The sequence below is a fragment of the Macrotis lagotis genome, chromosome 5, assembly GCF_037893015.1.
Source record: "Macrotis lagotis isolate mMagLag1 chromosome 5, bilby.v1.9.chrom.fasta, whole genome shotgun sequence".
Lineage (NCBI taxonomy): Eukaryota > Metazoa > Chordata > Mammalia > Peramelemorphia > Peramelidae > Macrotis > Macrotis lagotis.
Window position 1 is genome coordinate 132,944,314 of NC_133662.1, and position 12,351 is coordinate 132,956,664.

The following is a 12,351-nucleotide window of genomic DNA, read 5'->3' on the forward strand; positions in this document are numbered from 1 at the left end:
TAGATTTCCATAATAATGGTTCAGTTTTATAAAATGCTTATAGTTTTCAAAATGTACAAATAGTACAAATGATATTATCCCTATTTTGTAGATGAGGCCAGGGTCAGTAAAGGTAAAATGACATGCCCAGGGTCACATTACTATTAAATGGGGTCAGAACTCTTAAACCCATCTCTCTTTACTTCTCTTACCATCATGTCTTCTTGTCTCTTCCATCCAAAATGCAAGGACAGTTACTAGAGAACAGTTTATTTTAAAAATCCTTATAAGTGAGAAGAATTTCATAGCAAGTGTTAACTTTACTTGAAGAACATATATATATATATATATATATATATGTGTATATATATGGAAAAAGTAAATTATTTCCATTGGTTAGAGATTATGCATTTTGATATTCATACTGGTTCTTTTTCAACCTCAAATCTGACTTTGATTTGGGAATTATAAGAGGAATATAAAGACATCTTGCAGTAGATGAGGAACTTTTCTATAACCACTTCCATTACCTTTATGAAAAAGAAAGATTGAAAGTGGAAATTGGAGAGAATTTGAATCATAGAATCACAGAATTGTTAGAGTTGGAAGAGACCTTAGGGTTCATCTTGTCCAACATATACCAGAAAAAAATCTACAGTTAACCATACCTGATAAGTGGCTAGTCAGTTCAGTGAGTGACCCTGGATCAGTCCATTCTGTTTTTGAGCAATTTTTATTGTTTAATAAATTTAATAAATTTAAAAAAATAAAAAAATATTTTTCCAATTTTGTATAAAGAAAGTTTTCAACATTCAGTTTTTGAAAGATTTTGAGTTCCCAAATTTTCTCCCTCCCTCCCTTCCTTTTCCCCTCTTCATGACAGCAAACATCTCCCTTCCCCTTGAAAGAAGAAACAGAACAAGAAGGGAAAAAAAAGTGGAAAAAAACTGAAAATAATATACTTCAGTCTGCATTTTTATACTCTCTTCAGTTCTTCCTCTGGAGGTGGATAACATTTTCCAAAATGAGTCTTTTAGAATCATTTTGTATCATTGCATTGCTGAGAAGAGCTAAGACAATCATAGTTGGTCATTGCACAGTGCTAGTATCACTGTGTACAATGTTCACTCACTCAGCATCATTTCATGTAAGTCTTTTCAGGTTCTTTTGAAATCTGTCTGCTCATCATTTCTTATATCACAATAGTATTCCATTGTATTCATATACCATAACTTGTTCAGTTATTTATTCCCCAATTGATAGGCATCCCCTCAATTTCCAATTCTTTCCCACTGTAAGAGCGAGCAACTTTTATTGCTAAGAAATTTTTCCTGACATCAAGCCTACATTTGCTTTTTCACAACTTATACTCAATTCTTCTACCTTTTGACCCTGAAACCACAAAAAAATAAACTTTTCTTGAGGCCAGTCCATCAAACCCTTGAAAAATGCTGATTTATATACTACTGATCCTTTTTTTCTTCTGGCTTAACAGTGCCAGTTCCTTTAATTGATCTTCATATTATTCTGCCTCAAGACTCCTCACCATCCTTTATAGCTAATACTCCAGATGTGATCTGACCAGGCACATTACAAAGGCATTGTAACTTCTTTATTCATGAATGCTAACCATCTTTTAATGTTGCCCAAGGCTGCATTAGTTTTTATGTCTGACAATCAAGTTCTGACTCATATGGAGTTCACCATCTATTATAACTTCCAGATTTTTTTTCAATAAACTATGCCTTCCCCAACTTGTATTTAGGAAGTTCAATTTTTGATCAGCATCAAGATGTTTTTTTTGTATGAAGGTTTTACCAGGCCTTTTACCAGGGTTGTCTATCTAAGGAATCCTTTATTGGTCTTCACATTAATTTAAAATATTTTTGACACAGATTGCAGATGGACAGAGGGAGCTTATTGAGTCATACAGTGTTAAAAAGAGACATTTTATTGGAAACACGAGCATGGATGCTGGGCTATCATTCATCATGGCTAATCATGGGAAAGTGAAAGAAAATGACATTGTCTTTGATCCATTTGTTGGAACAGGTATTTTTATTTTAATTATTTTAGAAAGCATTATCAAAGATATTTTAAAATGAGACAAAGTTAAACATTTTTAAAAAGTTGCACTTTTGAAGAATTTCATTTGCCTTTCAAGAGGAGACATATTTGAAAAGGAAACTACAAAAAGAAAATTCTGAAGTCCAAGATTTAAAATAATTTAAAATAATAGATTCTTAAAAAGAAAAGATAGGATATATTTTTCATCTTTTTAAATCCTTTGTAATGTTAGATGAACCAGTAGGGGGAGCTTTTAGCTCATAAATTATAATACTGCAGGAAAATTTGAAAGCTCAAAGTGTCTTGAAACATGATAATCTTTTAGGCTTCAAGGACTCTTTCAGAATGAAAGATTTGCATGCCTTAATCAGAAAACTAATTATAATCATTTTTCAAAAAGTTAATCAAGTGATTTGTTTACAAAATAGATAATGCTTACTACTGAGTTAGTGGAAAAATAAACTCTAAAGGTGAAGATTGTTGGAATATAATTTGGAGAAAAGATGATTTGTGACCACAGTGTCATATCCCAGTTATTATGGAATTGGAGCCCCCTGGTCATCAGGATGGCCAGAAATTTCATCATCAGAGTTCCAAAAAGAGTGTGGTAATGAGAAAAAATACCAGGGTGCTAGAGGGAAAATTCCAGATATCAATTTCTCATTATTACATTCTTTTTAGAGTTCCTGGAAGTTAAATTTCTGGCCATTCTGATGGCACTCTGAACATGTAAATATTATGTGTTGGAGTTATAACTTACCAGGGCTCAATACTCTAAACTACCTTTTAGTATTTTTAAATAAAATCATATAAAGAATTAGAGATATGTAATTTAGGGAGTTATTTTATATAGTCCACTATGTATTATGTAGCCTACTAATTCTTATCCATCCCATTCAATTAACCAACACCTCTGTCTCTTCTATTCTTTATACAGATAATGCATTCCTACCACTCTGCTTATATAATTTTTCCTTCCCCTTATGACCTCATATCTTTTCTTACTGATCATTATTCTCACTACTATTTAGTCCTTGTCTTGGGATTTTTATATTGCTTTTGTGGTGCGGAAGGAATTTTTGGAGTGTTTAGGCACATAGTGCCATAGCTTTTGTTGCTGTTTTTTTTTTCCTCCCAAATCTTCTTAGCTTAGTTTTAAATTAAAGCAGATATAGGAAAAAGTCTGATTCTTCCAGATATTATAGTGACAAGTCCTTTTTGTTGACCATACATCTTAAAACAGAAGAACAAAAAACCTAATTTCTCTAGCAATAAAAGTTCTCACTTGCTTTTACTTTTGTGGTTAAGAGTACACTTGCATATTAAAGTTGTTTTGAGGCGTTAAGATTGTTTTAATGGTCATTCTCTTAGCCTTATTAATGGAAAGTGAGATGAGCAGTTAAACCAAGTCTTTATTGCACATATCAGTTTGATAAAACTAGACTGTTTACGATTCAGGCATAGTTTTAGAATTGTAACTTGTTTTAGCTCTGTGATAGTTAAATGAGTTTGTTCATTTTTCTGTGGAAACAATTGTTAAGTATAATCTATTTGTGACTGACTTTATTGTCTTCTTGTAGATGTCAGTAAGGATTGGAAAAATGAAATAGTCCTGCCTCTGAAGTCACATTTTCCTCAGAGTTAGATTATAGATTTGGCATTATTCCTTTCTGCCCTCATTTCTCCAGTTCCTCTAGCTCTAGCTCTTTTTACTTTGACATTTATTTTGTTTCCAACAACTAATATTAAAATGCTTATTTATAGAAAAGCAGAATTGAAATGAACTTGGTTTTCTAAAGGCCCAGCATCTTGCCTCTACTCACAGGCTATGTTTTTTCCAAGGTTATAGAATAATAGGTTAGAAAGCTTCTAGGAAACTGGAAGGAGAGAGAGATTTAATCTTTTTTTTTATTTGAATAACTTTCCTTGTTCTTTTAGACAATCTGCTACTGTTTTCTAGACTGACATTATGAGCTGTGTGGAAAAATACTTTTCCTCTGTATTTCAGCAACTAATTTTTTTCAGGATTTATTTAAGGAATGAAATAACTACTTTTAATAATTATCAATAGGAAATATTATTCTAATATCCCAAGCACATTCAGAGAACAAAATTTAGTGGAAGATTAATCAATCAGTAAAGTATTTTTAATGCCTGCTGTGTTTAGCTAGAGTAAATTTTCACACTTAAATATTTTCTTGATTTCTTGTTTGTGAGTTATGTTATGTAGATTTATGACTTACTTGCAGTTTAATATGAATTCTATGTATTAGCACTGTATATTTATCTTTACATAATTTATATTATTCATACTTATACTTTTTACCAAATGGATCAGATTAATGGTCTTGAGTCAGTGTTAGTAAAGATTTTAGAAGTGGATCAAGTTCAAATTTGACCTCAGGAACTTTAATAACTATATGAACTGGGGTAGTTTCCACACATGTATAGTGGGAGAAAATAGTAGCATCTTTTCCCTCTAGGGTTGTTGTGAGAATAAAACTGAGATAATATTAGTAAAACACTTAGCAATTCTTGAGCTTTCATTATTATGATTACTTGTAACAGATACCAGATTCAATCTAGGGTTATAGTGAGCAAATTTATTATGTACCCAATTTCTGTTGAAGTACAATTGAACATTTTTGTGGTTAAGTCCCAGAAGTTTGCATGGGATTATTTGTAACTCTAGTTATTCTTTCTTTCCTAAAATACAACTGAAATTAAGATAAGGAAATAGAGGTTTCAAGTTTAGAAAAACCCTAGTTTTCTGTTTGAAGTTACAGTTATTCCTCAGAAAACTGCAGGATTCAGTGCTGGGAAATCATGATGGCTATCCTCAGTTGTTCCTCTTTGAATAGTGGAGTAAGTTGGACAATGAGAACTGAAGCAGATTCTCTTAGTTCTTTCCTCACTATTCAGGATGTGATGCATACCCCCAGAATGGTAAACTCACATATATATATATTTTTTTTAGGTTTTTTTTTTTTTTTTTTTGCAAGGCAAATGGAGTTAAGTGGCTTGCCCAAGGCCACACAGCTAGGTAATTATTAAGTGTCTGAGACCGGATTTGAATCCAGGTACTCCTGACTCCAGGGCTGGTGCTTTATCTGCTGCGCCACCTAGCTGCCCCTTAAACTCTTATATTTTAAACTCTTGTGGGTATGACTTCCTCATTTGGCCTAGTTTCTGTTTAGTGGAATTGGAATTAAAATTGCAAGATGGTAAAATTCCAAATTAGGTATAATTTTAACTGATCTCCCTGAATTGTAAATTCTGTGAAGAAAGGATTAATTTTTTACTAAATGATTGAAAGGGATGGACATTTATTGAGCTCACTGACCTGGTTGTGTAATGCAGTTTTGCTTAGAATTATCCATGAATTCTGATGATATTGTTTCTTTAGTCTACTGGTGTTCAGTAGATTATAATTATGTATGGCATTTCATATTGTGAGTGTATGTTTCAAGTGCTAAAATTGATTGATTAAACTCTACCTTTTTTTCCCTTTTTTTATATCACCTCTTTATATATAAACCAAAGTCGATCTATTCATTTCCATGCATAGTTCAATTTATTATGATTGATATCTAAATCTTCAGAAATGGAAAACTTAATTATAAATTGTAACTTGTCTATACTTGGATTGCACATTTAGTAGTGTTTTTTTAATAAAAATTCTTTGTACAAAATATTACCTGTTTTTGAAATAGTTTGATATAGTGTGAAATAGTGAAATAGTGTGGGGTAAGACATCAGATATCCCAGGCTCTGCAAGGAGAGCAAGAAACAACTCAATTTTGTCATGCCCTCTTGATGCTGAAACCTTGGTAACCCTTAATTCTGGAATACCTAAATGTATTGTATCTTCAGTAGCCTACTACCAGTGATTGAACAATGACTAAGACAGGGAGACTAACTCATTTTTTAAAGAAGCCTTAAAAGTGGAAAGAAATAATCAAACTGATTATTCATTTCCTTTCATCAGTATACTTTACTTATAAAATGTGTCTTATCTTCTTAAAACTCATTGTAGCTAAGATTGTATTTAAGAGTGAGGACAGCTAGGTGGCACAGTGGATAGAGCACAGACCCTAGAGTCAAGAGGATTTGAGTTCAAATGTGACCTCAGACACTTAATAATTACCTAAGTCACTTAACCCCAATGCCTTAAATAAATAAAAAAATTTTTTTTAAAAGGCTTAAAAACAGATTGAAAAACTTCCCTATGTTTTCTTAAATACATTTTCCTTGACAACTAGCTCTCCTAGGTGAGTATTTGTGTCCTTGAACAGAATTATAGTAATTCAACTCATGGTGTGAATATTACAAAGTCATACAGCCTGACACATTTTACCCTCACACTTCATAAAGATTAATATGACTGTTCTTTATTATGACTAGGTTAATCAGGGCTTTGTCCCCTTATCTTTCACTTAAATCCTTTTTTTTCATGATGATTAGACTCTGGATTTAATTTTCACATTGTTTTTGGCACTTCATTTCTCTTCATCCTTTACTTTTAGGACTCTTTAGTAGTAATCTTGTTTGCTTTTTTAAAAGTATCTTTATATGAATGCTTTAATATTTTGTTCTAAGTAGTAATTACTGGTAACAGATACCAGATGCAGTCTAGGGTATAATGAGCAAATATGTATATAAGTATTTCTGTGTATATGCATATACACATACTGATAATACAGGTGTAATGTTTTTGACTCTATTTAAAGACTCTTTGGAGTCCCTGGCTGTACTATCCCATTTTATCTTGAAAGACCACATTTGGGAAGGCTATAGGACTGAAGAGCCATAGCTTCTTTTCTAAGTCAGTGTATATTTTATAACCTAAATCATGTCACCTCTGTCATTTTGTAGATAGGTCAGGCAAATATATAGTTTGACAGATTATTCTGCTTTGGACTATGACACATAAAAGGTTGCAGATGATTCATTGTGTTTTTTTTTTGTTTTTGATTTTTATGCTGATATTTAACTTTGAAAAATGGAGTTATTTTAAAATATGAAGAAATATTACATAATGATCTACTTGAGAAGCTATAACTTGTCCTAACATGTTTCCTTTTGTTTTGGTAGGGATTGGCATGTGAGTGGCATAAATTCTGCCCTCTGATATTTATTTATAGTTTTGTGACTTCATTGAGAATTAAGCCCAAATGTCAGAAGTTAGTCCTTTTGTATGTGGGGGAAGGATGCCAACTGTGGTTGTGTAGCAAACCCTATGAGCTAATTTTTCAGAAATGAGCCGGATATGTCTGTAGGGGCCCCTTTGAATAGAATGAAGATACTAAAAATTTGTTGAAAAAGTAATTCCATATCAGCAATACTTTTCAGTAATAATTAGAACACATTAATTTATACCCTACTTTTGAATGACCTCAGATTAATTTATGAGCAAAACTTAATAAATTCAGTGTACCTTTCATATAATTATATTTAAAGACTCTATGGAGCTTATTAAGGGAAGAGAAGGAAGGGGAGAATATGCAGCTTTTTTTCCTAATTGGTCATGCACTATTACCATCTCTTTCATTTTCAGGTGGTCTCTTGATACCCTCTGCTCATTTTGGGGCATATGTATGTGGAACAGATATAGATTACAATACAGTTCATGGACTGGGTAAGTTGTGGTTCTAAATAGTTTAATACACACTACTATTATTACGTTAAAAGTTTCCTTTTATAGATATTAGAAAGTTATAGTAATTTCTTGGTTTTTATTTTGTGATAAAGGTCATCTTCAGAATACTAGTGCCTAAGTGAGTGATAGGTACTCCAAGACAAGAAAAATTTTTTTTTAATCTTCCTCTTAACCTTCCATCCTTCTCAACCTCCTTGATTTTTCTTTCAAATGTACATTAGAGGGATAGCATTATTGAATAAATATGATAACAATAACTCATCTTTCCTAAGTGACCTTTACAGCTTTCATTTACTTGACAGATTGGAGTCAGTATTATAAATCTTGCCATGGCATGTTTAGTACCATTAGTCAAAGGTTTGGCAGCTATTGATTAAAGCATTTCCTACAATGAAATCAAAATTGCTCTATTGAAGTGCTAAGTGTGGAACTAGCCTTAAGGAAGAGTTCAGTATAAGTAAATTTGACAGTGAATTGTAGCAATATTTTGTCTTCTTTTTTTGTCTTATTTCCCCAACAATTTGTAAGAAGAAACAAGTTATTCCATGAAGCTCATCTTAGGAAAGAGATATTCTTTGTGATTTACTTTATTACAAGAAGAAATAGCCTTTCTAGCCTTTTAGAGACTGATTGCTGGTTAACCTTATATATGATGTATGGGCTGAAATTTTTTTTTATACAGCATCTTTTTCCTCTTGTTAGAGCAAAATGGTTAAATGTCCCTACTTGACAATTTGTCTTTTTTTTCTTCATTGAATAGAAGTGATTTGATAACATTTAAAATGAAACTTGTCATGTTATTGTCATATTTATATTTATATGTTAATATAAAATATAATCATAAGAAAAATTAAAGATGGATATAGACTTGTTGAAGGACAGCATACCTATTGTCCAAAATCGAAATCAGTCTTGCTAAGTTTAGAGAGGGTTATCAACAAGTTGTTTTTAGATGAATGAGTTTTTTTTGTCTGCAAGAAGTCTTTTCTATTATAATTTAATTTAATTTAGAATTTCATTTAACAAGCACTAGTTTCCCTTCTTCTCCATTCCCTCTTCGCACATTGGGAAAAAAAAACCCTTTAACAAATAACCTACATTAGCCATTTCAAGGAATGTATATTTTATTCTGCATCTTAATTCATCAGCTCTTTAATCTTGAGGTGGGTAATGCTATTTATCAATCATCCTCTGGAATTGTGGTTGGTCATTCCTTGATTAGAATTCTTATGTGTTTCAAATTGTTTGTATCATTGTTGTATAAGTTGTTCTTTTGATTATGTTCACTTCATTCTGGGTCAGTTCATATAAGTCCTTTCAGGTTTCTCTGAATAGTATTCTATTATATTCATACATCACAATTTGTTTATCCCTTCCTGAATTGATAGTCATCCCCTTGGCTCCCATTTCTTTCTTACTACAAAAGGAGCCCACAGCAACTCCTTGAAGACTGGTCCTATGTCACAGAAGCATTGGTGGAGGGTATGCCATTCTATGAAATTATAAATTATTGAAATTCTGAAATAAAGTGATCAGGTGAATTATTATCTTCTGATTCTTTCTTATAATAGGTAGATTTCCTTTAGAGAAAATATCCCAAAAATTCCTTAAAAATTTTTTCTAAATAATTATGTCTCTATTCTATAGTGTACTGTGTTAAAGGGTAGAATTCATTTTAAAGGTTGACTTGTTTTAATCCTTTGTCCAAAGTGATTTAGTTTAAAATACAAGAGAAGTATCTAGGAAGATGGTTTTATATGAAAATAAGTCCTATATTTTGTCTAAGAATAGAATCATTTCGAGAGCCCAATATTCAGTGTATCTTATTGTACTGAAGTACTTCAAGTTTCATAATAAGTTGAATGAAAGTAACTTTATTTGGATAAATAAAATGTAAATGCAATTATCTGAAGCTTTTTCTTTGAGGAACAGAGAATTAAAAGTGCTTCTATAGTTACATGATAAGGAATATGAATGATTTGACTAATACTGAAATGTCACACATGGTATTCTCTTTCTCTTTACCCACTAGGAAAGGCTAGTAGGAAAAATCAAAAATGGCGAGGTCCAGATGAAAATATTAAGGCAAATCTTCGCCAGTATGGCTTAGAGAAATATTACCTTGATGTCCTCGTTGCAGATGCATCTAAACCTTCCTGGAGGAAGGGATTGTTTTTTGATGCAATTATTACTGATCGTAAGTATATTTCTGTACTTCAGTAGGTATTCAATTAGATTTATGTAGAGTAACTTTTTTTTGTATTGGGAAAAGCATTTACCTGAGTACATAACTTATCAGTGATATTTCTACCAAACTTCTTCATTTAGTAGTAGGGGAGAAAAATATGGAAGTAGCTCAAGTAGTTGATTGAAGAGGATTGCATAATTTAGCAGTGTGATTCATGGTAGAGTTTCTAATTTCTTAATTTCCTATAGCCTAATTTTTTTCGCTCTAGGTATGAACATATGCATTTGTTTTCATGGTTAGAATAATTCAGTTGTCTTTAGAAAAAAGCTAGAGGAAAGATGTTTAGTTCATTTGCAAATTATAATCTGAGATTTTAAATAAGAAAATATGCAAATATTGCATGTTTATCTAAAGATGAGCCTTTGTATTTCTGTAGCACATATTGCTACCTAAAGAAAGATCACAGTATATCCTATGCTATTAAATTAGAGGAAAACTGAATTCTGGAATAATTTGATAATTCTATTCAGTAATAATAATTCTAGGCAGAGGGAGAAAAAATAAAGGGAGAACTTTAGACTGTGAAAAGATATAAATAAAAACATTGTTTTAAAAACAAAATTGAAATAAACCAAATGGGAAAGAAGCCCCAAATTGGTTTATATATAACAGAATAAATACTTGTAAGGTAAAAAAATAATTATTTTATTTGAAATTTAATTTTTTGCTGGAGTTTTTGCTGCTCCCCTTTATTAATAGTTTCCTTCAATTACTTTGTATTTATTTATCTGTTCATATGTCATATCCTCTATTTGGATAAAAGTTTCTTGAAGGTGAAGAATTTTTGTTTTGTTTTGTTTTTCTCTTTGTATCCTTAACACATACTGTTTGGAACATAGAAGAACGAAATAAATGTGTATTGTTATAAAGCAGTTTACATCTTTTTTGCCACTTTCTTCTTACCATTTTTAATTACTTCTTAATAATCCTGTGAAGTTGTTAGGGCTTATATTATTAACTCCATTTTATAGATGAGGAAAGAGTGGCTTAGTGAATTTAAGTTACTTTTCTAAAATATCTAATAAGTAGCAGAATCAGGAAAAGAACCCACTTCCCCAACTCCAAATTCAGTTTTCTTACCATTACATAGATATGGATGGACTTTTTCCCATCCTATTATCTTTCCTGAATTCTAATCTTGTCTCACCTACTCCTTAGTGGACATTTTAAACTGATTAATCTATAAGTATCTTAATAATAATCAGCATATTTATTATAATATATGGTGCTTTAAAGTTGCAGAGTACCTTGAATATGTCATCTCATTTGGTCTTCATGACAACCCTTGATGTAAGAAGGAAGAAAGGAAGGAAGGGAGGAAGGAAGGAAATAAGTACTCATTAAATAAATAAATAAATGAATGAATAATAAGCAAATAAAACAACATAAATAAATAAATTTATTAATTGACCTGTATTAAGCATTTTACAAGTCTCTCATTTGATTTCTTACAACACCAGGAGGCCAGTGCTGTTATTTCCATTTTACATATGAGTAAGCTGAGGCTCTGGGAAGTGACTTGCTCCTAGTCACACAGTTCCAACTGAACTCATTTCTTTCCCACCACCAAACCTACCTTCTTTTGAACTTTCCAGTTTCCGCTTCAGGAATCCTCGTCCTTGGCAGCCCCTTGGTCGTCTCCAGCTTCTCTCTCTCTCCCTCTCTCGGTTTCAGGTTTGGTGGATCCTTCCTCTGCGACATTTCATTCCAGTACCCCTTCTTTCCATTTTCCTTGTCTGCCTTACTGCCTTTCCCTTGGATGGTTGCCCAGGTTCTCTAATTCATCTTGCTGAAAGCCTCCGCTCTCCACTCTGTCCTCCATGTAACTGCCAAAGTGATGTTCCTCAAGCACAGTTCTGAGCAGCTCACTCCCCTGTTCCAGACTTGAAGACCTGAGGACCGAGTCCAGTTTCCCTTCTTTTCCTCATTAGCCGTTACTTCAGTTAGGACAAAGTGACCTTGTTGCTGGTTCTCAGTCATGCCACTCCACTGCTAGGAGTTAATACAGCCCTTGGAGCAAAATAAGGGCTCTGGTGTTGCTTCTTTCTTTGTTCCTGATCTCTGTGCCTTTGTTTGTGCTGTCCCCCTTTGCTAGAATGCATTCCTTCCTCATTTCTATTTCTCAAAATCCCTAGAGATCAACTCAAACATCACTTTCTGCAAGCTCTTTATTTTGTATATACTTAACATGCAGTTCTTTTCTCCCATAGGATGTAAACTTCATGAGTCCTGAGTCTATTTTGTTTCAATCTTTGTGCCACCCCCCCAAGTCGGAAATCAGTTTTCCCATTTATGAAAATGACAGTATTCTCACTGTTAGAGTTAATGAATCAGATCTATTTTTTTTCTGTGTGGCACCTATCAAATCTTCTTTCATTGGCAACCTTATATGTTCTTT

General features: G+C 32.4%; 1 protein-coding gene across 8 annotated transcripts in view; it reads left to right on the forward strand.

Annotated features, from left to right (window-relative positions):
- Nucleotides 1-12,351, forward strand: part of TRMT11 (tRNA methyltransferase 11 homolog) — a 52,275-nt gene that overhangs the window by 13,346 nt on the left and 26,578 nt on the right. For all 8 annotated transcript variants that reach the window (XR_012468546.1, XM_074187522.1, XM_074187526.1 and 5 more), the window contains 3 exons: nt 1,875-2,031; nt 7,604-7,684; nt 9,738-9,902. Coding sequence is in view for 7 of the 8 variants with exons in the window: in XM_074187522.1 (XP_074043623.1) it covers nt 1,875-2,031; nt 7,604-7,684; nt 9,738-9,902 (403 nt within the window). In the remaining variant the exon portion in view is untranslated. The remainder of the gene's footprint in view (nt 1-1,874; nt 2,032-7,603; nt 7,685-9,737; nt 9,903-12,351) is intronic.